The sequence below is a fragment of the Furipterus horrens genome, unplaced genomic scaffold (assembly GCF_987537825.1).
Source record: "Furipterus horrens unplaced genomic scaffold, mFurHor1.1.pri manual_scaffold_11, whole genome shotgun sequence".
NCBI lineage: Eukaryota > Metazoa > Chordata > Mammalia > Chiroptera > Furipteridae > Furipterus > Furipterus horrens.
This window is the reverse complement of record NW_028327181.1, coordinates 98418719-98443506: the sequence shown is the minus strand read 5'-3', so window position 1 is coordinate 98443506 and position 24788 is coordinate 98418719. Positions and strand designations below refer to the sequence as shown.

The 24788-nt window shown below is 61.7% G+C and overlaps 3 protein-coding genes across 9 annotated transcripts; 2 read left to right on the top strand and 1 right to left on the bottom strand.

Moving 5' to 3' along the window:
• Window positions 1–998: 998 nt before the first annotated feature.
• Window positions 999–3815, top strand: GALR2 (galanin receptor 2). Its single transcript, XM_090291653.1, has 2 exons — window positions 999–1585; window positions 2877–3815. The coding sequence occupies exons 1-2, from the start codon at window positions 1218–1220 to the stop codon at window positions 3670–3672; spliced, it is 1164 nt and encodes a 387-aa protein (XP_090147779.1). The 5' UTR covers window positions 999–1217; the 3' UTR covers window positions 3673–3815.
• Window positions 3816–4812: 997 nt separating this feature from the next.
• Window positions 4813–8408, top strand: ZACN (zinc activated ion channel). 2 transcript variants are annotated; one of them, XM_090257241.1, is made up of 8 exons: window positions 4813–5019; window positions 5099–5220; window positions 5357–5401; window positions 5562–5668; window positions 5916–6085; window positions 6869–6993; window positions 7123–7333; window positions 7433–8408. In XM_090257241.1, the coding sequence occupies exons 1-8, from the start codon at window positions 4926–4928 to the stop codon at window positions 8083–8085; spliced, it is 1527 nt and encodes a 508-aa protein (XP_090113367.1). In that variant the 5' UTR covers window positions 4813–4925; the 3' UTR covers window positions 8086–8408. The 2 variants fall into 2 exon arrangements, with proteins under 2 accessions (XP_090113367.1, XP_090113366.1); XM_090257240.1 differs by having other exon boundaries at window positions 6869–7333.
• Window positions 8409–8945: 537 nt separating this feature from the next.
• On the bottom strand, window positions 8946–24202 carry EXOC7 (exocyst complex component 7). Of its 6 annotated transcripts, XM_090257233.1 has the most exons (21): window positions 24068–24202; window positions 23807–23872; window positions 22541–22725; window positions 22240–22345; window positions 20745–20967; window positions 18806–18973; window positions 16306–16398; window positions 15328–15396; window positions 14240–14385; window positions 13857–14009; window positions 13550–13648; window positions 13175–13237; window positions 12830–12896; window positions 12154–12192; window positions 11357–11422; window positions 10966–11086; window positions 10642–10737; window positions 9802–9865; window positions 9562–9603; window positions 9321–9454; window positions 8946–9119 (listed from the first exon to the last, which is right to left on the bottom strand). In XM_090257233.1, exons 1-21 carry the CDS (start codon window positions 24125–24127, stop codon window positions 9017–9019), a joined length of 2163 nt encoding a protein of 720 aa, XP_090113359.1. In that variant the 5' UTR covers window positions 24128–24202; the 3' UTR covers window positions 8946–9016. The 6 variants fall into 6 exon arrangements, with proteins under 6 accessions (XP_090113359.1, XP_090113360.1, XP_090113361.1 ...); XM_090257234.1 differs by lacking the exon at window positions 12154–12192; XM_090257235.1 differs by lacking the exon at window positions 15328–15396.
• Between the last annotated feature and the right edge of the window lie 586 nt (window positions 24203–24788).

Here is a 24788-nt window from a genome sequence, read left to right as displayed (position 1 = left end):
GAAAACCTGAATATTTAGGGTCCTGACATCTATTCCCTTAGACTGTCACATAAAAAAATGACAACAGCCAACATGACAAGGGCCATCTGGTGTGGATGAATCAAAATTGTATCTACATTATTTTTTGTCACATCAGCAAAACATATTTTTTGGTGTGCGGCAGAATTTTAGCAATTCGTTTCTGTGTGCCACGAAATGAGGAAGGTTGAACATCACTAGACTAGGATAAGGAGAGCGAGAGGAATTTGACCGTTCAGATTCGACTAAATGGCGTCAGGAGGCTCAGACACATTTCCCTCCTCTGCCCCAGAGCCCCCTGAGAAGATGTTATTACCCCAGGTTACAGCTGAGGAAATTGAGGCGCAACACCAACGACAGAGCCTGGCACACAGGAGATGCTCAATGAATGCTATCGACTGGCTTGAATTGGAGGGAGAAACGGTCAGTGGAGGAGAGAAGGAAATGAAGCTGACCAAGTTCCTTTGTCCCCACCGGAGCTCCCGCGGCCTCGGCCCTTCTGAGAGGCGTTGCCCTCCTGGGAATCACAAATGGGAAGAGGAGTGCAATACAGGGCAGGGCCGTCCCACTCGCCAATTCTGGAAAACCCGAACTCCTCCCCGCATCTGCCTCCTCCCCGTGTCACCTCTCCACCACCACCTCTTAGCACCCGCCAGGAAATCTTTCTAGGACGCCCCCCGGTCAGCGCGGAGAGGTCCGGCGCCCCCCCAGGCTGCAGGGAAGCGCCAAGGCGCGCGGGGTCCCAGGAGAGCGCTCCCCGCAGCGCGGCTCACACGTAGGTCCCTGCGATCGGCCCCTCCACCACTCCAGCGAGTGCCAGGGACATCAGTTTGCCGCTTAGCCTGGCACAGCGGGGACCCAGGACTGGAGAGCGCCGACGACACCAGAGGGCCCTGCGCCAGCGCCAGCGGGGTGGGCTGCCTGTATCTCAGCGTGGACCCGCCAGAGCCACTCGACAGCCCTTCCTCCCCCAGCGCGGCCAACCGCCTCGGGGGACCATCCCACCCGCAAGGCTGCTCGCTCCTCCCCTTGATTCCTGTGCATCCTCGTCTCCGGCGCCTGCCCGGGCGAAGCTTACTCCGCCCGGAGCTCTGCGGAGTCGCGCTGGGTTCTGTAGCGGCTGGGCCGCCGGAGCTGCGCGCACCACAAGACCCCGAGGGCTGCAGGAGAAGCCGGGTACCCTCCAGTTCGGCGGCACCATGAATGGCTCGGGTGGCCCTGGGGCCGAGGACGGGAGCGAGACGGGCGGCGAGGGCAGCTGGCAGCCCGAGGTGGTCATCGTGCCCATACTGTTCGCGCTCATCTTTCTCGTGGGCACCGTGGGCAACGTACTGGTGCTGGCGGTGCTGCTGCGCAGGGGCCAGGCTGTCACCACCACCAACCTGTTCATCCTCAACCTGGGCGTGGCCGACCTGTGTTTCATCTTGTGCTGTGTACCCTTCCAGGCCACCATCTACACCCTGGACGGCTGGGTGTTCGGCTCGCTGCTCTGCAAGGCCGTGCACTTCTTCATCTTCCTCACCATGCATGCCAGCAGCTTCACGCTGGCCGCCGTCTCCCTGGACAGGTAAGCAAGCCCCCTGGCAGCCCAGGGGTCCGTCACCCAGGCTGGGGCTGGACTCAAGGGTCAAGGAAAGACGGGCAGGGAGTAGAAAAGGACTCTAAGATGGCAGGGGGACCGGGAGAGTGTAAAAGACAAGGCTGCGTGTTGGAGAAAGAGGAGCAAGAACGGGGGACCTCGGCGTGCCTCTGTTAGTTGCGTCTTTGGGGCTGCGGGCTGGAGACGTCAGCTCTCCCGTGCTGCAGGCACCAGACAAAGCACAGTGTTTCTGGGTACAGGCGTTCCCCTCATGCTTGGTCTGGCTGGAGGAGCAATGTCCCTGGGAGGCTGGGATGGGCGGGATTACTGCGCCCAATTTACAGACAAGACTGAGTTCCTAAGTGACCTGCTCAGCATCGCCCGTCCAGTAAGTGTGGGCGCGAAGCCAGCGGTCTCATGGCGTCAAACTCAGGCGCCTCCACCTCGCTAGCCTTGAAGCGACGCTTTGCCCGGCGCACTCGACTCTGGAACGGACCGCGGAATTTGGGTCCTTTGAGGGAGCCCATGCCAAAGTCTGAGCGAGCACGCCCAAGGGCCCCTAGCTGGGTCCCGCCCCTTCTGCACCCCGCCCCCAGGCCCGGGTCAAGGGCAGGGACAAGAACAAGCCCGAGCTCACCCACCCCGCAAGCTGGAGCTTGGAAGGACACCTGGATGATTCTTGGGGAGGAAATCCGGGTTTGACTATGGTATCCCGCCGCCCTCATTGCCTCAACGCGCTCCCCACTTCCCCTGGAAAAGCAGCGAGGTGAGGCCGCATTCCGCTTACACCTCCCAGTTCCACTGAGCGCAGAGTGCGTGGGTCCCAGGAGTGCTGGTGGGACCCACAGAGCGTCGGCTTCTCTAAAGGAGTTTCCTCGCGGTACCTTGCCTGACCTGTCTCCAGGCTGCCTGCTAGAGCCTCAAGGCGCCTGGGTCCTACGTCTCTGGGCACCGTCACTGGTGGGTAATCACCGCCTCTCAGAACCCCAAAGCCGGTTCAGCCTTCGGGGTGCCCTCCCGGGTGGAGTTTGACTGTGGTCATAGTCCCAGGAAGAGCAGATGAGTGGCCTACACGCGCACCTTTCCTGCTACTGGGTCTCGCCCCACATCTAGACGCAGCTGAGTGGGATGCACTGGGTCGCCCTCCGGGTACGGGGCATGACCATTCGCTGAGGACCTTCCTTGAGAGCGAGTATGGGGCTCGAGGTACAAGGGTCCGGGCCCGCACCCGCGAAACCGCCGGCTCAGCCGACGTCTCCCTTTCTGGTCTGACCCGCAGGTATCTGGCTATTCGCTACCCGCTGCACTCCCGAGACCTGCGTACGCCTCGCAACGCGCTGGCGGCTATCGGGCTCATCTGGGGGCTGTCGCTGCTCTTCTCTGGGCCCTACTTGAGTTACTATCGCCAGTCGAGGCTGGCCAACCTGACCGTGTGCCACCCGGCGTGGAGTGCGCCCCGACGCCGCGCCATGGACCTCTGCACCTTTGTTATCAGCTACCTGCTGCCTGTGCTGGTGCTCGGCCTGACCTACGCGCACACTCTGCGCTACCTTTGGTGCGCGGTCGACCCGGTGTCCACCGGCTCAGGCGCGCAGCGCGCCAAGCGCAAGGTGACGCGCATGATCATCATCGTGGCAACACTCTTCTGCCTCTGTTGGATGCCTCACCACGCGCTCATCCTCTGTGTGTGGTTCGGGCGCTTTCCACTTACGCGCGCCACTTATGCGCTGCGCATTCTCTCGCACTTGGTCTCCTACGCTAACTCCTGCGTCAACCCCATCGTCTACGCGCTGGTCTCCAGGCACTTCCGCAAGGGCTTCCGCAAGATCTGCAAGGGTCTGCTGCGTCCCGCCCCTCCCCGGACCTCGGGGCGCGTGTGCATCACTGCGCAGAGCACCCGTAGCGGCAGCGTGCGGGAGCGCGAGTCAACCGACTTGACGCACCTGAGCGAGGCGGCCATGCCCTCCAGCACTGAGCCGGAGCCTCCCAGCGGTCTGGCCTCCCAGAGAGTCCAGGGCCCCTCCTGGGCGAACCAAAAGGTCCGAAACTGCGTCTTGACAGTTAATGTGACTTAAGCGCACTGAGGAAGTACGCTTGGATGTTAAAGGATTAGAGTCAGAGGTTGGGGAATCGTGGATGGAGTTCCGTCTTTTACTACAATAAAAAGCGCATACCATTTCAGCGCAGTGATGCTCTGTCCCCACCCATCTCACGAGGCTCTGTGGTAAGAAGCCTCTGGGACTCCACATGGGAGGTTTGGCTGACTGGGTGCAGGTTCTTTCCTGAGTTAAAGGGAATGAGGGCGATCTGCACCAAAGACAGCCGAGTCCAACGTCTGTGTATAAGTTCCTAAATTAATGAGGCTGGGGAGAGCGTGAGGGGCAAAGGCCCTTTGCCGGTGGCCACCTGAAGACGCCAGGGGCACACAGATCGGCAAAGCAGCCGTAGCCAATGCGTGACGCAGGCAGGCAGGGTGTTTACGTGCACTTGATAAAGTCGGTCGATGACGGACACAGACACTGTGTGTCCTAGTAGCGTCCCTGCCACCTGTTCCCAGTTCCCTGGGGCCCTTTCGAGCCTCGGCAGCCCTAGCAGGTCTCCTTCCATTGCTGCAGCGCTCTGGGATCAGGTCTCCAAATGCTCCCTCGGTTTTCTCCTTCTGGCCAGAAAAGTTGCGCCCGCACCCCCGCTGGTCCCGTTCCAGGGGGCACAGCCACGGTTTTAAGTCACTGCTGGGCTGGGGCAGGCTGAGAATCCGCGCGGGGACAGGACGCCCGGGGGCTTTGCTCACGAGCTAGCCTCTACCTGATGCCGAGTTCACCCCACTCCTGGAGTCCTTGAGCCCAAGTATTTTACATGAAATGGGTTCAGTGTTTAAGAAGAGACGGGAAAGCTCTCAAGGGTGTGGCCACCTCACACCGCTGAGTGCAGGGCCCTTGGACCAGGCAGGTGCCCACTGTGGAAACACAAGGGAGGCCACTGGCATCTGCCCAGATTGGAAGGGCTGAGTCAGGGAAGGAGGGGCTGTTCGGTACTTGCCTGGCCCACTTGGCTGGCCTTGAACGTGGCAACCAGTTCCAGGTGGTGGAAATGGAGCAGGACAGGAAAGCCTGAGCAGGTGCGAGGCGGGCTGGGCTTGGTCCTGGGCTTTGTCTTCGGGTGTTTGTGGAACCCAGTGTGGGGTGGGGGAAGCCAAGTCCAGGGCTCCAGGGTTACTGCCCAGAGCAGGTGCCTCAACCAACTGCTCAGTCCCCGAGACAAGTGACCCAAGTAGAGGCTGTAGCCTGGGCACCGCTGCTGCATCCAGCCCTCTGTGCCGCTGCTGACGATGACCCTGTGGCTCCTGCTCCATCTCGCCCTGCTCAGACTTGGCACCACGCGGCCGTTGGCCCGGGGCTGCAGCTTCTGCACACCAGCAGTTGGTAGGGGGATGGTGTGAGGTCATGAGCTTTGGGATTTGGGCCTCAGGGTACATGGGTGACATCGACCTCCATCCCTCAGCCTGGCCATCCTTCAACCGCAACTCGCTCCTGGGAGTTCAGGAAGTCACCCAGATCCCCGACAACGGGAGTGCGCCCCTGCTCATGGATGTGCAGGTGTTTGTGACAAATGTGTTTAATGTGGTAAGCGTCCTCAGGCTCCTCCGGCTGGGGGTGGGTGGCAAGGGCTGAGCTGGGGGCGGGGGCAGGACTGTCCCCAGGCTGCTGCGGTCACCATGTAGCAGCCAGCCCCAGATGACGTGCTGCCCCTCTTCCCCAGGACATCCTTCGGTACACAGTGTCCACCAAGCTGCTGCTTCGGCTGGTGAGGGCCCATGGGGGAGGGGCGTGTGCACAGGGTGGAGGCGGGGCAGGAGGACCCGCTCCGAGTCCAGCTCGGAAGTGCCGGTCTTCGTGAACCTGCCAAGCTGAGAGGCGTGTGGATAGGAAGACCCAGAGCCTTAGTGGTGCCCTTGTGTCCCTAGTCCTGGGTGGACACTCGCCTGGCCTGGAACATGAGTGTGCACCCACGGCACGTTCTTACGCTGCCCTGGGACTCACTGTGGACACCGGGACTCACAATCCAGGAGGCGTAAGTGAGGCAGGAGTTAGTCTAGTCCCAGGAACCACCACGCACGTCCCTGTCTTCCCCACCCACAGCCTGGTGACCCTCGAAGTGCATGCCCTCTCGGACCACTGGCACATCTCCATTGCCCCGTGGTCCCGCCCCCTTTGGAACCCTGACAGCTGGGGAGGGCAGCTGGGCCCATGTCTAAGAGTCCCCAGCCACCCCTTCAGAGACGGGGCCGGGCCTCTGGCTGTGGTGCCTTTCCCCGCAGGCTCTGGGTGGACTGGCAGGATCAGAGCCCACGGGCCCAAGTGGACCAAGATGGCCATGTTGAGCTCTACCTGGCTCTCACCACGGAGACCAGCTGCGACTTTGAGCTCCTCCACTTCCCCAGGGACCAGAGCGACTGCACCCTCAGCTTCTATGCTCTCAGCCACACCGGTGCCGACTGGATGGGAGCTGGGGGGTCGGGGAGGGAGGGGAAGCCCTGGCCCCCAGCGCAGGTCTGACGCAGTGGTGGCCACATGTCCACACCAGTCTAACCCTGGGCTTAGGGGGGTGGAATAAACCCGGCGGCAGAACATGCTTCTCCCTCGTTCAAACAGCAGTCTGTCTCCCAGCTTTCCCCACTCCGGCATAGCCCCCCCTTCAGTCTTTCCTCCTCCCCGCCAGCTACTGCGGAGCAACTGCCCCCAACGGCCAGGGCCACACTGCAGTGGTCAGGGCACTGGTGCCAGCTCAGGCCACTGCGGCCTCATCCCTGAAAACATTCGGAGGTGTAGCCACCCAGTAAACACCCCGGAGCACCATCAGGCGATGTCCAGCTCAGCAGAGACGTCTTCCCCTTCTGTCCCTCCCCTCCCCTCCGGGGAGCACAGCCCCTGCCCCCCAAGTCCTGATATTTCAGACGTGAGATACACTGGCAGATGAGTCTGCGACCACCGCCACCGCTCCGTGAAGGGGCACAAAGTGCATTGATTTGTACAATGAGAATTCACCTATGAATCTGTAGAGGCCCTTCCTCTAACTGGAGAAAATTTGGGGGGTGCGCAAATTCAGGTTCGGAAAGCCCTTGCACGGGCCAGCTTCCTCTCCAAGTCTGCTCCCCACAGCCATCACAAGTCTCCATTGTCCCTGGGCATCAGCCTGTCCCTGCCCCCACCCCCGAGAGAGGTTTCGGTGCCGGGTATCTTGAGTTCACCAACCTCACCCCCTCCCTCCCAGGGAAGGAGCTGGAGTTCCAGGCCCATGTGGTGAACGAGATTGTGAGCGTCAAGAGGGAGTACGTGGTTCGGGATGTGAAAACCGAGGCCCCACGCCAGCAGCTGGTGCCCTGCTTCCGGGTGACGGTGAGTCAAGAGGTGGCTGACCGAGGGGTGCAGGGGCACCAGAGGTGCAGAGCCGGAGGCACGACATCGCCTTTGTACTCCCCACCCCCCGCACGGCCCCCCGGAAAGCCCCAGCTCTCCTCCTCCCAGTTGCGCCTCCAGAACACAGCACTGAAGGCCGTCATCGCTCTGCTGGTGCCTGGGGAGGCGCTGCTGTTGGCCGACGTGTGCGGGGGGCTGCTGCCCCTCCAGGCCGCGGAGCGCACTGCCTACAAGGTGACCCTGCTGCTGGGCTACCTCGTCTTTCACTCCTCCCTGGTGCAGGCCCTGCCCAGCTCCTCCTCCTGCAACCCGCTGCTCAGTAAGCCCTGCGCCCCGACGCGGCCCGCCTCCCGCTTGGACCAGTTTCCTGGGCACTGAGGGCACAGGCCTGGCCCCTGACCTCTGCCCCCCTCCCCAGTTTACTACTTCACTGTCCTGCTGCTGCTGCTCTTCATCAGCACCACAGAGACGGTCCTGCTGGCAGGGCTGCTGGCCCGGGAGCACCTCGGGGCCCAGAACAGGCCCAGCCCAGCCCCAGGAGGGGAACAGCACGGCCCCGAGAACGTGGGGCCTAACCCTGAAGGTAGGCGGAAGCAGCAGGTCTGCGGCAGGGAGCAGGTCAGCTCCCCTGGAGGCCTGGGTGACTGCAAGCTCCCCGAGACAGCCCGGTGCCTTGTGGGGCCTCTCCAAGAGGGTCCTTCTTCAACTCAAGATGGCCCGGAATGGGCCAGGCCCACCCTCCCGGGCCGTGCGTCCATGGGAGGGAGAAGCACGGCTGCCAGTCCCTGCCAGTCCCCCGGCTCCCTGCTGCTCTGGGAGGGGGCGGCGAGCCCTGAGGCACAGCTCCTTCTCCCGCCTCCCCCGGCAGGAGCCACCCGAGCCGGGCCGGTGACAGTGACAGGGCCGCGGCGGAGCTGGGCTGAGGCCACCGACCGGGCCTTCTTCCCGGTCTACGTGGGAGCGGTGCTGTGCAGCCAGCTCGTCTTCCTGGGGCTCTGGATGTGGGTGGCCTGCACGTCTGACCCCGCCCCCGGCGAGGCCGCACCCCACGGCGGGCAGCCCCGGCTGTAACCTGTAACCGCAGGGCCCAGGACAGGGTGTCCGGAAAGAGGGGCAGGGAGGTTGGCTCCGTCCTAAGCCTGGAGGACCCCAGGCCCCCCGAGCTCTCCCTTCTGTTAGCCTGCGAGCAACCCGTGTGAAATAAACTGACCCCCCGCGTGCACCCCAGCGTCAGTCTGCACGGAGCTCAGCTGTTCACTCTTGTCCTATGCGGGTGGGGCTCACTGATCCCGACTCCACTCCTGAACTTCTCAGCAGCGGCCATCGGTCACCCAGCCGTACCCCGCTTCCAGCCTAACTGCTCTTTCTGTGACCATTGCTGCTTGGCCCTGGGCCAGAGAATCACAGGGGAGGTCAGAATGCTTCTGACCAGTTCAGGTGCGCGGGACCCGAGAGCACACTCCCTGGGGACGCAACACCCGGCCCTCAGGACGTGGCCATGGGGAGTGCGTTTTCCGCACGATTCCGAGGGCAGGTCAGTCCCGCCTGTGAACTCTCCAGGCCCTCTGGCTGCCACGTGGCCTGCGCCTCTACTCACAGGTCAGAGCTGAGGGGGTGCTGCATCCTCAGCTCTGAGCGGAGCGGGCGGTGGGGTGGTCTGCCTCCCGCTCTCGTGCCGCTACGGGCACAGGCCTTTGTCTCGCTCTCTGGCCTTTCCTTGAAGCCATCCTGTGGCCCCTGCAGGCAGCAGTCAGGGACACAAAACACAAGGAGAGTGGGAAGCCCTGCACCCAGGGGAGTGCTTCGGTGGAGAACGGGGTCTGTGGGAAGAAGCACCGACCAGGGCTCAGGAGCCCTGGGACAGGACACCTGGCCCGGGCAGTGAAGAAACGTCCCTGTCCCAAAGGAAATCAAACTCACCCATCCCAGAGGCAAGTTAACATTGGTTTATGTGTCCAGTAACATGCTGGTCTGGTGCAACCAGGCAGGGGCGGGGGCAGGCTCAGGCGGAGGTGTCAAAGAGACGGTCGATCATGTCGCCCACCTGCTCCACGCGGTACCTGATGTACTTCTCAGGGTTCTTGGTGAAGGGCACGCTGCCATACCTGACCGGGCGCTGAGGTCAGCAGGCAGCCTAGCCGCTGCCCGTCCCACCATAGTCTGAGGCCCTCCCGATGGGGGTGTCCCTGGGTGACGTCCCTGCCTGGCCCAGGGCACTGGATCTGCCATCCAGACCCACCACCCCTGCCATGTTTTCTTGAAGAAGAGCACAGAGGCCCTGCGGGGGAGGGGGAGCGTGGGCTCACCTGTGCAGAAAGGCCCCGTAGGTCTCCTTGACCATGTGTTTCTGAGCTTGGCGAATCTTGTCCCTCTGCTCTGTGTCGGGAATAGCCCAGGCTTTCTGGATCTTGCACAATTCTTCAAGGCCATCATTGAAGCCCTGGCCATCAGAAAGGTGGAACAGAAGTGACCAAGACACATGCTTTAGTCTACGTCACTGGAGCAGCAGCAGCGGCAAGCAGCGGAAGGGACGGGATACCAGCTCACCTTAAAGCGCTCCTTGATCACCTGCCGTTCCTTGTCCCGGAGCTGGGGGCCCAGAGACACTCTCTCAGAGCAGCAGCGCCTGGCATGTGCCTGCACCCAGCCCCGCCTCCTGCTGCTCTGATGGCCACAGGTGTCCTCTGCTCTCTCATCCCAGAGGGACGCCTGTCCTTTTCCCCCAGAGACGTGACAACAAGTATCACACCTGCCAGACACCCCTGCCCACCCAGGCCTTCCGCTCACCTTGACTCCCGGTTGGAATACAGGTAGATTCTTCTCAGAGATGTAGTCGGTCACCTTTAACCAACTGCCAGGAGGGAGAGAGAGCAGAGGGCAGAGGGGGGCCAACCTCGGGCAGCTGCTTCGTCCCGGGGCTCGTTGGCTTTGCGTTTTAAGTCTCTTTACGTACTGAAGCGCAGTGGGGTGGGCAGGGATTGATCTGGGTCACGACTAAGCAAAAGGCAACTGAGATTTTTCCTTGAGAACAGAAAGTATCTGAGATGCTTGCTTTTAAAATTAAGAACAGGAAACAGAGCATTGAATAAATTGAACAAATTATATCAACTAAGCTTCACATCAGTATCACAGCAAATAAAAATAGAGAATAAGATGAGCAGGAAAGGAGGGGCAAAGACAGATTCCGGGAAGGAAGAGGAAGGTACTTTCAGGGGAATAAACACCAAGGGAGAGACACACGCAAACCCAGAAGGAGGAGAGGGAGCTCGGCAGAGTGATTCGCAGCCAAGTTCAAGTGCTCGCGCAACCTTGCCCTTCGCTTGGGCCAACCATTACCCGCATCTCTGCCAGTCGGCCCGTAACCCGCGCTTAGCTGCACCTTGGGCAGGCAGACCACCCTCTGAAGACGCTGACATAGCAGCCTTGTAGGGAGCAAGCGTGGTGGGGGCAGGGGCTCCCACTGCCCCGCCCACAAGTGGGATTACAAAACGAGCAGAGGCTTGGGGCGCACGGGGCCACAGGTCCCCAGTCCTGACCCCACTCCGACCACCCCAAGTCCGGAGACTCCGAGAAGGGCACGTGAGTGGTGGGTGCAGGTGTCGGGAGGCAGCGGGCCCAGCCCCTCACCTGCGCTGGTAGGTCTGGATCTGCTGCTCGATGTGCTCCCGGTAGGAGCGCTCCGCAGTCTTCTGGGTCACAGCCACCAGCTGGATCAGCTCAGACCTGAGGTGGGGTTGGGGACAGAGTGGAGGGGGCGGAATGGGCCCCCAGGGTCCCCAGGCTTTGGGCCCTGGGGCAGCAGCACAGTGGGGCCTGCCCATCCCCGCCGACCTTCAGGAGCTCTAAGAAGGCAGCACCCAGGCTCCTGGGTCCAGGGCAGCAACCCCCCACCCCCCCAACGCGGACACAGCGGCCCCGGGAGGGCAGCGGCCAGCAGCGGCAGCCACCTACTTCTCCAGGGCCTTGAGGATGTAGTTGTAGTTGTTGTGCAGGAAGATGGCGCTCAGAGCCGGGTCCTCGTACACCTTGGACTTGCTCAGCAAGTTCAGCTGCAGGTTGCCCAGGACTTTGCCTGCGCAGGGAAAGATGTGGCCATGCCCACATGGCTGTTGGACCAAAAGGACGCAATCCCAGGACCCGCAGAGCAGCCCCACCTGTCCCTCCTGTCCCTCCCCAACTTCAGACTCCACAAGCCTTAGCCTTAGGGGCCCTTTGCCAGCCCCGCTCTGCCCCTGAGCCAGAGGTCAGGGTGTTATCCCAAGGCCGGGGGGACTCAGAAGCATGACCGGGAAGAGCAGGAGAGCACGGGAAGGGGGGGAGGCAGGGGCTGGGGGGCACTCACAGATGTAGGTGCTTAGGAGGCGCTTGCTGAACTCGGAGCTGTAGCTGGCGGCCGAGGAGCTGGTCTCTGCGAGGGGAGAAGTCCTGCTACCGCGGCGGCACGGCTGGCACCCCCGCTTACCTCCCCTCAGCCCCGGGGGCAAATGGGGTCACGCTGGGGGTGCCTCCGAGCCTTGCTTCCTCTGGCTGATGGGGCAGAAAGGAGCTGGGGCAGAGCTGCGTGTCTGCTGGGCTCCGGGGCTCCCCGCTGCTGCACGGAGCCCTCCCTTGGACTCCTGGAAGCCAGGGCGAGCCCCTCTATGGTGACAGGGTGGCCCATGACCAGCAGGAAGGCTGGCAGGACAGGAGTGGGCCTGCCCCTGCCCTCCACACCCCTGACCCACACTGCGTGGTATTTAAGGCCCCCCATCCCATTCATCACCAGCGGAGTCAGAACGGGCTCCCCTGGCTCCCCCTTCCCCACTTCCCACCAGCTCCTCTCCCATGGCCTGCTGAACAGAGGGGACCTGCCTACACAGAGTGGAAGGCCAGGACGGGGAGAGGAGGGACAGGCAGCTGCTGGGCTAGGCTGGGGGTGGACTCGGGGTGCTGAACACAGCAGGGTGCTGCCTGGGTGACCTCAGAGACAGAAAGGGGCTGTGAGGGGAGCTGCGAGAGCTGGAAGCCCCCAAAGGGACCCGTGTGTTCTCTGACCCCCAACCCCCAACAGGTCCTGAGTCTGTCCAGTTGCCTGTCCCCAGGGAGCCTCATTCACAGGGCCTCAGAGGGGGAGGGGGGCCGCAGAACCCTCCTGCTTACCTCGGGGGTCTAAAGGAATATTGTACGTGTCCCCAAGAACTACGGAGTGAAAGGCAGAGCCAGAGGGAAGGAGGCAGAGACAAGAGGGAGAAAGACGTGAAGTGCAAAGGCAGCTTAGACGCGGCCGTGCCCACCGAGGCGAGCAGGCCGCTCCCCGCGGCAGCCAGGGCGCAGACGGCAGGCCGCCCCCGGCCGGACCTGCTGGGGGCCCGTGTACACCCAGGGAACCCCAGGCCAGCGGCCGCCCCACGGCTCCTCGCCCCCGAGTGGGGGAGCAGGGAGGGCCCCACGCCCAGACGTGCTGGGCTGGACCTCAGTGCGTGCAGTGCACCCCCCTGTGCCGACCCCAGGGAGACCCCAGGCGGGCCCTGAGGGGCCAGCCTCCGGAGGTGTCAGCTGTGTGAGACTCATTAGGACAGGCAAAGGCGAGAGTAGGTGGAGAAATCAGATGGGGGGCGGGGCGGGAGGGGCAGGCAACCCCGCTCTTCTGATGCTCAGCCCTGAGGGTCCCACCAGCCCGGGTCCCTCCGCAGGCCACATCTCCACCCCACGCCACAGGCTGAAGGAAACCTCACCAGATGAGGCCCGTGCCCACTGGGGGGCCTGAGCCTACATCTCCAGGCAAGAGGGAGGAGGGGGCGCAGGGCTGGGGGCCCCGCCGGGAGGTGCCGAGTACCTTGGGAGGCCAGCATGGCGCCCGCGGTCTCCTGGAAGTCCAGGAGCTGCTGCAGGAAGAGGATGGCCTGTGGGGAAACGGGCCGAGGAAGGTCAGCGCCGGACCTGGACGTCCGGTCACCTCCCTCAGCGCACCCCCTGTGACCCTCCGGGGCAGGGGCAGGGGCAAGGGCAGGGCCCGCCCTGTGGGAAGGGCGGCTGTGAACGTCACGTTTCCCGCTTTGGGTCTGGCCTGCGAGGGAAGGCCCGATGGGCTGGAGGTGCTAAGCACGTCACGGCCCTGTCCCGGTGGCTCTGGGCACCCCGCCCCCCGCCCCGCAGGCGGCCGCGGGCCGGCAGCACCTACGTTGCTTGTGAGCTCGTGCACGGTGCCGTCCTTGGGCATGTTGTACTCCTTGTCCGGGTCGTTCTGTGGGAACAGCAGCCCGACCCCCTGAAAGGGCTCCCAGGGGGCCGCCAACCCTCCCCCAGGCCCGGCAGCCTGCTCGCGGCGCCACCTCCTGGCGGGCAGGCGTCAGGACGCCCCTAAGGCACCAAGGTGAGCCCGACGTGCCAGGAGAACGGGGGCGGAAGGACAGGGAGGCCGTGGGTGCCCACAGGAGCGTCCCTCCGGCAGACCCGCCCTGCTCGGAGCCCTGTGCTCTGAAGAAGCTCCTCAGCCAGGTCACCGGGGGCCCTGCCCACAGCGCGCTGGCCCCGGCGGCGGGAGGAGGGAGATCACCTTGATATTGTCAGCGAAGTCCTCCAGCGCTTTGGCCCCCACGGTCTCCATGGAGGTGATGAGGCTCGGCAGCTTGTTCTTGGTGCTGGCGGCCGTGCCCTGAGGAAGCACACGGCTACACAGCGCAGGGCCCTGGCCCGGCCTCGCCGCGGGCTGCGTGCGCCTGCCCCGCCACCCCCGGCCGCTGCCCGCCCCTCCCCGCCGGGGGTGCCTCTCCCTTACTCCCAGAAGCTGTGAGCGGCTGCCAGCCACCCTGCGAGCAGAGGCGAGGGCAGGTGGCTCCCGGGGAGGCCTCCCGTGCACACACCTGGAGCACCTGGTCAAACTCCGGCTTGGTCTGCTTGAGGTGCCGCAGGATGGGGAAGACGGTGAGCACCGCGGAGAAGTCGTGTCTCACGATGGCCTTCCGGGCAGCGGACACAATGTTCTCCCCCTCGAGCATCAGCCCGTCCAGTGCATCCTGAGAGGGACCAGGACACAGCTCAGGGCGGGGCAGAGTGGTGACAGCCGGTCCCCAGGGACAGCGAGAGCACCCAAAGGGGCACAGGGGAAGCTTCTGATGGGGAGGAGCCGAGCAGACACACCACCCAGGACAGACCCCCAGGGCGCAAGGTGCAGGTGGCGGCTGGGTTCGGGGGCATGGCCCAAGCTCGAGCTTCTGCAGGGACAGCTCCCGTATCAGGGCAGGACCTGTATCAGGGAGTCAAAGGTCTTTTTCTGGTGGTGCTCAGGGATGACCTCCATCAGCAGCTGGTACTCGCTCTGGGCCAGCTTGACGAAGGCACTGATGCAGTGAATGCAGGCGTCTGTCTCCACGTCCAGCATGTCGTCTCTCCCTGGGGGACAGCAGTGCACTGAGCTGCTGGCCTGGGGACAGCCCTCTCCCTGCTGCGGGGACTGGGTCTCCCCAGCGCCCGGCCTGTGGCCGGCCTGGCAGCGGATGGGGAGGGCTGTTCTGGCAGGAGCTGAGGACCCGAAGGCCTAACCAGCCTGGAGGGGGAATGGGCTGAGTCCAGCCTTGGCCTGCTTCACTTTTAGCTCTGCCATGACAGCATTTACGTCCCCAGGGCGCCAGGTGCTGGAGGCGGTAGGAGATGGATAACAGGCTGAGGAGGACGTTTCCCGCAACGGACTTCCGGGAGAGGGAATGTCCGACCCCAGGACCGAGGGTCTGGATTGTACTGGAAAGAGGGCAGCCAGGGATGGGCAGGGAGCGGTGTCCCTGTTGAGATGCTCATCCAGCTCCCACAATGCTGGGCCTGTGAGGGCGGTTACCAGCCCAGGCAGGCCTCCCGGAGCACGTCCAAAGGCCACGCACTACGGCCCATGAGGCCCGCTGGCTTAAAATCTGGGAAGAGACGATGTCCCCAGCGGGGGAGGGCCCTTGGGCTGTCAGCTGCCCCAGGAGGAGACTAGACCCCACCACTGGAGGCCGGGGCAGGGGCGCCGGCAGGCAACCTAGTTCTGTGCACCCAGGGATGGGTCCCCCGGAGCTGTTGTTGGGGTCGGGTGTCGGGGCTCCCTGCCCTCCAAGGAGCCCCCTCCCCTGTCTGCCTGCCTTCCAAGTAGTAGTGGCTTCCCTCCTTGGCCCGCGCCCTGAGAGCCAGGGGCATGCTCCCACCTGGAGAGGCAAGGACACCTCGTGCCCGAAAGGGCGAGACTGGGAAGAGCGAGGAGGCAGGTCTGGCCCGTCCTCGGAGCAGAGTGGCCGGCTGGGCCCTCTGGTGACTGTGGTGAAGGTGGCAGCGGCCGCCCTCGGGCTGGGCCACGGTACTCACCGGCCAACGGCCCGTGCTTGTCGCTCAGGGCCTCGGACAGGTGCTTAACTCGGAAATCATGCTCGTGACCTAGCGAGACGTTGGCCGCACAAATACAAGCAGCGTTTATCCAGGGGCTGGGCGGGCTGGCCCTTGGGGGGCTGGGAAGAAGCCCTCGATCTTCAGGGGGCAGTGTAAGAGGGGGTGTCGGGGAAGGGACACTGGAGAGGGCTCTGAGCCCCTCCTCTGCCTCAGGCCACCTTAGGAACAGCCGTTTCAAGCCTGACTTGCAGGGCCCCGGACCGCCCTCGGGAGTTGGCTTCCAAGCCTGGAGGCCAGAAGAACGCTGTGAGAACCAGAGGGAGTTTGGAAGTGCTCTGGCAGCTGCAGGGGCCGAGGCTCGGCCCCAGGGGTCATCTTGCCATGTATGGGGAGAGACCCAGTTAGAGAAATGTCATTGCCAAGTGCACGGGGACAGCCTTCTGTTTGTCCCCCAGCATCATGCTTATGAAGGAGGGCCGGTCCTCCAGGGTGGGGCTGTCCTTTCTCTTACAGGAGAGGAAGGGACGCGGCTGACCAAGTTGCCTGTCCCCTTGCTGCACACACGCCCCTTCTGAAGTTGGGGGTGGAAGGCCGACCTAGGCCTAGGCCGCCTCGGTCCCGCCACTGCTGGTCTGAGCGTGAAAGGGCTGCCCGTGGCGAAGAACTTGCTCAGAGTTCAAACAGGAGACAAGGACGGAGACAGGGAGGGGGTGGTGGGGAGCCTCAGGGAGGGCAGAGCTGCCATCAGCCAGACAGGACCAGGCCCCGGCCCCGGCCCCAAAACCTGTCCCGGCACCAGCTGCAGTGAGTGGCACGGCGACATGCAGTCCCCACCCCTGGTCCCCTCTCAGGGTTCCTCCCGAGGCCCTCCTGGGGGGCTGGAGGCTCTGCCCTGCCAGGGGCGGGGACACACGGTGGAGGGGGGGAAGGAACAGGAGAGGAACACAGGGTGATTACCTTCCAGAGGAATGAGGTTAGAGCCCCCCTTTTTCCCATCTAGACCATGCTGGGAATACTGTTTCAGAAGGTTCTGAGCCTTACGGATCGTCCCTGTCACCAGAGCCACACAGAGAGGAGGTAAGAAGACCTAGGAAACGAGTGAGAGAAACAGCAGCGGCCCCCACGGCCCCCCGACACGGAGCATGCCCAGACACCACTCTCCCAGCAGACCGCCCCCCGAGGGCTGCTGGAGACCCAGCCGATGAAGACAAGGAGCAGACACCCAACCCCGCAATGGGCCTCCTGGTTCTGTGGCTAACCCCCACTGTCCTGGCTTGGAGCTCATCTGGGCCGTGCAGAGCGTGAAGGGCGGGGGGCAAAGACCCACTGGGAGGAGCCAAAATAAAAGTACCCTGGAGAGTCACTGATCACCAGCCCTCACCCCAGAGGGGACAGCCGGGGGCTGGGGAGGCCTGTGCATGCTCGGTGCGGGCAGGGAGCCAACACCCGCCCATGGAGCGCAGCCCCGCGCACCCGCCGCACGAGTTCCCACCCCACCGAAGCGAAGGGAAAGACTCAAAGGCTGAGAGGGGTAACGGAGGCCCCCTCACAGGAAGCGGAGGGAGGGCAGTAGGAAGGGTACATGCTTGGGGCAGGAAAGAAAACAACAGCGTCACAAGTAAAAACAACGAGAACAGAACTGCGGGCCCCAGCCTGGGGGTCGGCCACCTGTGGGCACGGGGCACCCCGGGGCCGCTCTGTCGGGCTGTAAACCAGCGTTTCCAGCCGGCAGCATAGCTGCCCTATGCTGGGGGCGGGGAGGCGCCCGGGACCACACCTCGGCCCCCTTCCCTGGAGACCGCCCGGCTGCCCCCTGAACCCTGGAGGCCAGTGAGGCCGCTGGAGCCCTGGACATGCCCCACAGAAGGCGAGGTGGGGTGAAGGGGTGAGGTCTGGGGGCTCATTGCTTTCTCTTTGCACCACTAGCCACTGAAAACCAAGCTGGGGAGGCGGGCGGTGCCCAGCTAAGCATCGGTGTCCGCGTTCCCGCGCATGAGCACGTCAGGTCCCTGCCCACAGCCGAGCAGCAGCAGGGGGCCGCGAGCCCTCAGGAGCCCCACCAGCTCACTGGGGTGGCTGCGACCCGGGCTGCTGACCTGGCCATCAGGCACGCAGTCACCACGGGCGTGAGTCTGTGTCGCTCACCACCACCAACCGAGGCCTCCCTGATCCTCTCCCCGAGCCAAGAACTGAGGGCCCCAGGCCTGACTCCCCAACCCCGACCTCAGTCCTGAGCCCACCAGCTCCTGGCAACTCTCGAAACCCCACAGAAACCACGGGCACACTCCCAGGTAAGTTTTCCTCTCGGGTCTGCGAGCCGAGGCCGGGTTAGGTCCACTGTGAGCCCCTCCTGCAGGGGGCCCGGTGCCTCAGGGCCAGCAGTCACGCCTGGGGCGGAGCACACCGGGGCCCGGGGCCTCCAGGGCCCTTCAGAGAAGGGACAGGGCAAGTGAGCACAGACCGCGGGGCCCAGGCAGCCTCCCAGCAACAGACGGGCCGACCCGCGTGCCGCAGCCGCAGCCGAGCAGGCTGGCTTGGCGGGGTCTCCGACTTCCTGGGTGGGCGGCCTGGGTGCCCACCCTGGAGGGAGGAGGCAGTGCACTTTCTCCCAGGGCCACCCAGCCTCCCGAACGTTCCCTGCGCTTGTGCTGCCATTTCTCCAGACCCGACACAAAGCTGCTCCTGTGCAGAGTGAACAGAGACCGAGGGTCCCGAAAGGAGCATAAGCTCCACAGCAAGCCTGCTGCCATGGGGGGAGGGCCCCACAGGCCATGCCTGGGGCATGCGCCAGCCAAGGGCAACACCTCTCAGCAGCCAGAGAGCCAGGCTTGCCAAGCGACAGCCACACAAAGGGACACTGTTGACCTGCTGGCCTGCACAGACAGGGGACACGATGACCGGGAGAAGGACAGACAGGGAACTGTTCGCTCAGGGCACCGGCGACATGTGGCCCAGGCCTCTCCCTGGTCAACACCCTTCCCTCGGCTGCCCCGCCACGAGGCCCTAACCCGGGCAGTGCACCTGCAAGCCAGGGGCACTCCTTCGGGGAGGACGGGCTGTGGAAGTGTGAACTCCCCCCGCTCAGCTGTGCGTCACCTTTCGCAAAGCGCAGGCTGCCCCTGACCCATCCCACGGTCTCGGCTGTAGCAGCACGCGGGCCTCCCGATGGGGCCCAGCAAGTGGCTCTGCCCTGCCTCTCCACATCTGTGACCCCCTTCTCTACTCCAGACAGTGATGGAAGCCCCAGACTCTGCTGAGTAGAAGGAAGAGCCTCACTGGATGGGGGCCTCGCTGGCTGGGTAGACACTTGCTTTCTGTCCTGTGTCCCTACAGCGGGGGGTTACTCAGAGGACAAGCTCTGGAGGGGCCAATGCTGCTAACCCCAAGGTGGCCGAAAACAGTCCAGGTCCCACACCACTTCTGGCTGGTGCCTAATGGGCCCGGGTTGGGGACTCACCTGGCCGCTTGATGGGCTTCTTGGTGGGCGTGTCTTTCCGCTTGTTGGGGATGGCCGGGGAGTAGGGAACCCCAGAGGCAGAGCTGTTCTTCCGGAAGTGCTCCTTCAGGCCCTTGATGGAGCGGTCCAGCTGGCTGGAGCGGATCTGGTAGTAGACGTTCATGAAATCTGAGGAGCGACGGGGCGACAGGGCTGTGGCGGCGGCCCGTCTTCTCTGACCCGCTCCGCAGGGTGGCAGTGGCGCCCTCTAGTTCCGCTTGCTAACCCTTTCCTAGCGCCTGCTCTGGCTCACAGCCACGTACGGGGCCTCGTCCCACATCAGGCAGACTCTCAGAGGGGAAAGGATCCCCCAGCTGAACGGATAACTTCTAAGGTTTGAAGCTGAAGTTTCTTTTTAAGATAAAACATATAAAGCTAATATCCAGATTCAACTTCGTAAGGAGTCACGGGTATGAGCAATTTATAGGAGGCAAAGAGACAAAAAAGGCCGGTGAATGAAAAACATGCCCTGTCTTCAGCCATTAAAAAAGTGAAAACTAAAAAAAAAATCAGAGGAGCCCTGGCTGGTGTGGGTCAGCGGATTGACCACTGGCCTGGCTGCGGGCACGGTCCCCAGTTGAGGATGCGGCGAGGTGGGGGGGGCTGATAGATGTTTCTCTCGCCCGTCCACGTTTCTCTCCCTCTTTCTCTCTCCCGTCCTCTATCTCTAAAAATAAATAAATAAAATCTTCTAAAAAATCAGAGTGCTGTGACAGCCCTAAGAAGACTAAGAGCTGCAGGACAGAGCGGTCCGCTGTCCGCAGCTAACTGGAGAGGAACTCTGGTCGTGGCACCTGTGAGAAAAGACCCCAAAGGACTCCCTGAATGAGAGAAGCACCTCACGTAAGTATGCTCAGAGGGCGCTGCTCATCAGAACTGAAAGGCTGGGCAACCCAGAAACGCCAATGTGCGAGGAAAAAGGGAGCGATGCCTGGCACGCTGCGGCACTTCCACAAATGTGTCGCAAGGAGCCCCAGTGTAGAAAATGGGCCGAAGCAAGAGGCTGTCTGAAGGGTGAGGAGGGGTCTGGAGGAGTCCGCTGGCCTCCCTCTTATCCAAGACCCCAGACAATCTCCTGCAGAGCCCTGGGCTCCTCCCAGCTCGGCACACGCACCACGACAGGTCTGTGCAGTCAATGCAGGGCGGCCGGAGACCTGTCACCAGGCGGCCCTCACGGGGAGGCGGGGATGATGTAACGCCCACGGATAACTTGGCGTGCGCATGTACTAACCAAGAGAGGCGCATGGAGGGCTAAAAGGCTTAAAACTAAACAGTCATTGGAACTTTTGTTTTCTAAAATTTTTGCTTAATGCAAGATTTTTTGTTTCTTAATCCCAGGACTGGCCAAAGACACGACAGCACTGCCACACGAGGGAATACTGTGCAGCCGTTAAACAAAACCAAAGCACACGCACACGGACTGGTGCAGAGCAATCGCACGGCCTCTTAGGAGCTACAGAGAGAACCGCGGTGGGGGGCGCTCTGCACGTGCCATCCATGCGGGAACGAGGAGAGGTCACGGACGCGCGTGCGCACACACACTCTCAGTCGCAAAGGTATAAAGAAACCTTAACAGGGCTCATCTATGGGGCACAATGTCACGGGCATCCGGGAAGCGAGGAGACGGCGGACTTTCGCTTTTCGCCTGAGGCCTTCTGTACTATTTGAAAATTTTATAATTAATCCAAAAAAAAAGTAAAGAAATAGAAAAGTAAGGTATATAAAGAAAAGCTGGGGTTTGGCTAGACTCACAATATGATGCATAAGCTGTAGATTCACTGCTATGTTACTTCCTATTAAACGTTTTATTCCCAAGAAACAAACAAACAAGAAACAAAACAGGTGGATCAAGAAAACAAAGGGGCCCCCCCGCCCCTGATCCTGGCCCGGCCCCCCTCACCTTGGTTGCGCCCGTATTCCACCAGCCAGCGGGAGATGCGGACCACGTCCTGGAGCACGCCTTCGGGCAGGTGCTCCAGGGGCACCTCCTCCTGGACCTCCAGCTCCTCCTCTCCGCTGATCAGATCCAGGATGAGCACAGGGGAGACGACCTTGCTGTGCCGGGTCATCAGGCTGCGGAACTCGGACTCCAGGGACTCCTTCCCGCGCTCAAACAGCAGCTTCTGCGGGGGCCGGGGCCGGAGGGAAGGAAGGCAGAGCGTCCGCCGCTGCTTCGGCACTGAGCTGGCCCTCAGCTCCCTCTCCTGGCTTTCCCTTCCTTTAACCCAGCCAGGAAACGCCGGGAAGACTCCCTTGATTACATCTTCACCTCGTGTTCTTGCGAACTGTACGTTCACAGGTGAAACCCAGGGTTTTATAAGTAGATGCTTCATGAATATTAGCTGGTTATGTTCCCACTGCCCTATTAATTCGTCTTCTTGTTAGAAAAGGGTTTGCTAAAGAAAAAAATTGATAAATCGAACTATGTCCCATTAGCAACTTTTGTGCTGCAGATGATATCACCAAAAAGATCAACTTTGTTAAGACAGAAAGTAGAACAGTAGTTGCCAGGAGCCAGAGGGGAAGGAGCAAGGGGCGCTGGAGTTTAGTGGCCGAGAGGCTCAGTCTGGGCTGGCGAAGAGCTCTGGCGGTGACGGTGGTGCGGCCGCACGCCCCAGTGAAGGCGCCCAGTGCCGCCGAGCTGCGCGCTCAGAAACGGCTGCAGTGGGGCGGGCCCGGAGAGGGGGTTATGCTGAGCGCAATAAGGCAGACAGGGGAAGGCACGTGCCCTACCATCTCACGGATGTGTGGGATCTAAGACACAAGTAAAATAAAAAAATGAAACAGAAGTAAACTCATGGATACAGAGAACACACTGGCGGTCACCAGATGGGAGGGGGGTTGGAGGGACGGATGACGGGGGGAAGGGACTGAAAAGTACAAACTGGAGTTATTAAAACAGACACAGGACGCAAAGTACAGCAGAGGGAATAGTCACTGATACTGTAGTGACCGCGCACAGTGGCAGGTGGACACCAGACTTATTGGGGGGACCACTTCATAAGGTACGTAAATGTCTAACCACTATACTTAAGACTAATAAGACATTGCATGTCAACTGCAATTAGAAACTAAATTTTAAAAGATGGTTAAGTTGCTAAGTTTTTATATCATGTACTTTTACTGCAATAAAAAACCCACAAATGCATTTATAAAAATCAAGTGTTAAATTTATATTGCACATATGTCTTATAACTTAGTTATGTTATATAAATGCAACAAGAATGTATACCTGTAATTCCTGAGGCAGAGATCTTAAGGGCTACAGCACGTGTCCTGTATTATATAACTCTGTTTACTCCCCTATATTCTCCTCCAAGCTGGTCTGGTCTCTTGTGAGACCAGGGCCGGGCTGGTGTCCCCGAAGCCCTCACAGTCCCCTGCTGGCCCCTTACCACTTTGTTGAGCTCTGGGCTGTCTGGGCTGTTGTCCTGGAAATACTCCACAGCCTTCTGAATCTTGGCCATGCTTCCCAGGTACTCTTCCAGCCTGCCTGTGGGGCTGGGAAGGGAAACAGCCGTGTAAGCCTCGGGGGGTGGGAGATGAAGAGAAAGACCCAGGGAATGGCATTGGGAAGGGGAAAAAAGAGAATTAATACAGAGGCTCCAATATACGAGTATTCTACTCCTCCCTTCCAAGGCCGAGGGCGGCTGGCCCAGGAGGTGTTAAGAATGTGACCCCCTGGCCCTGGCTCACCCCTCCCTGATGATCTTCTCAGTGTCACTGGCCACATGGTAGTAGCTGATGACATGGTCCAGGCAGGACAGAGTCTTCTCCACGTTCTCCTGCAGCCGCTGCAGGTTCTCCGTCTGCTTGTGCACAGGGATGATGGAGTTCTCCAGCTTCATCAGGCGGCTCTCAAAGGAAGACAGGATCGACACCTGCGGGGGGACCCCTGTGCTCTCAGGCCTCGTGGTGGTCCCAGCACGGCCTCAAGACACCCACAGGGTCGTCAGCATTTGCTGCCTGCTCCACAGGGGAAGGGACGGCGTGTAGCTCTTCACTACCGTATCCTCAGCACCCACCACGTGCTGACACACAGGAGGTGGTCCAAAGAAACTGGATGAAGTCTGACTCAAAGGCAACCCAAGCATCAAAGGAACTCCTCCTGATCTAATCACCCCAAGATGGCTTCCCTTCCACCCTTTGAGGCCGAAACCCAATTTCTGCTCTCCCTGAGGCTTTCCCAGACCGAACAGGAAGTCCTTTCGTGTGGAGGAGCCTCGAAAGCATTGCTGGCATTTTCAAAAGCTTCTCTCTCCAAGGACGAATCTCATTAAATGAGGACCAGGATTTTATGATTATGTTACTAAACACATAAGTTAGTATTCCTCAGTTTGTGCTTTACAGTCTCCTCTTAGGACTAAAGACGAAAACGCACACTTCTTGAGCACCTGTGGTATACCGGGTCCCGTACAAGACGCGTGCCCGTGTATTGGCTGCTGTGACCTTCACAGCCACTCCGGGACGCTGGCGTTGTCTCTGTTTTATCCGATGAGTTAGCCGAGCTCAGCTCAGTTTTCTGCCAGGTGAGGACGAGCTCCTCCTAGAGCAGTCTGGCTTCAGCGCTCATGGGACCCCAAAACGCTCTGGGAGTGACGGCTGAGTCCCGACCGCCTTCAGGGACTTCAGAGTGCTAATCCCAACCTCCGACCCCCTCCGACGTCCCCTGAGCTGACGATGACCTATGGGCAATACCCAGCCCCCCTAAGTCAGCCTCACAAACGTTTGCGGAAGGAGAGGCCCACAGATGGAGAGCCCGGAGAGAGAGCAGAGGGTGCAGGTCAGAGGGCTGCAGCATCCCCGTGAAGAGGCGGATGAGGGGAAGGGGGCTGGGTGAGACTCACACCACCCTGCTGCTGGGGAAACCACTCATTCCCGCCATCACGCCCCGGGCCCGGTGGGCCGCAGCCGCGGGGCGGCAGGGCTCGCCTCCGGGACCCCCGCCGAGAGGTGCCTCACCATGTTCTTGGTGAGCTGGTCGCTCTTCTCCAGGCTGTCTCGGATGAAGGACAGAGTCTCCTCCTCCTGGGGGAGCGCAGGGGAGGGCATCACCAGAAGCCCGGGCTGCAGATCCCCGCGCCGCGCCCCACGGCCTGGCCGCCAAGCCCACCTCCCCGTCGCGAGTGCCCCTCTCACCCCGCCTCCTCCCTGAGTGGCTGCCCGGGCTGGGTCTTGGCCCCTTCCCTCAATTACTCCCCCGCCTCCCGGCCCCAGGCCCACCTGCTTCAGCTTGTCCTCAATTTCCCGCCGCCGGGCTGACGCCTCCTGCGGGGGGATCATCCCTGCGACACCGCGACTCCCACTGCCAGTGTTTTGTCTCGGTGCGCGTGCCTTCTCGGCTTCCGTCCCCGCACACCCACTTCCGCCCTAGGCCCCGCCCCTGAGCGCGCTGGTGGGGGCCCTGTTGGGAGTGGCCGGCGGAAGTGCCCTGCATGCCACGCACAGGGCCGGGCTGCGGCAGTGGCCATCTTGGGCGTGGCCGGGAAGTGTGGCTGCGCGGTGGGCGGGGCAGAAAGCCTCATTAAGCGCTTTCCCCGCCCTGAGAAGCACCTAGCCCGAGAAAGGCGTCGCTTATTGCTCTATAGGCCTTAGGAAGGGACTCTCCTATGGTTGTGAACAAATACTTTGGCCTTTGTACAGTGTCATTCCACTTTTGTAAGTGAACTACATACGAGAGGGGGGCCTCCCAAACCCAGCATTATCTTCTAGAGGGCGGACCCCTGTGTAGTACAGGCTTCCCTGCTAAGTGAGTGTTCTAGAAACTCATCTGGATCAGTGCACCCGACTGGCGTTGTTGTGAGAGGCTGCATTCGGCTTCAGGGAATTTTCTTTAAAGACTTTTAACCCATTTGCCCATTTCATGATGGGTGACTCACGAGCGTACCTGCACACCACTCTTGAGTGTTCAGTTTTTGACCCAAAACACCATGACCCCCATGCA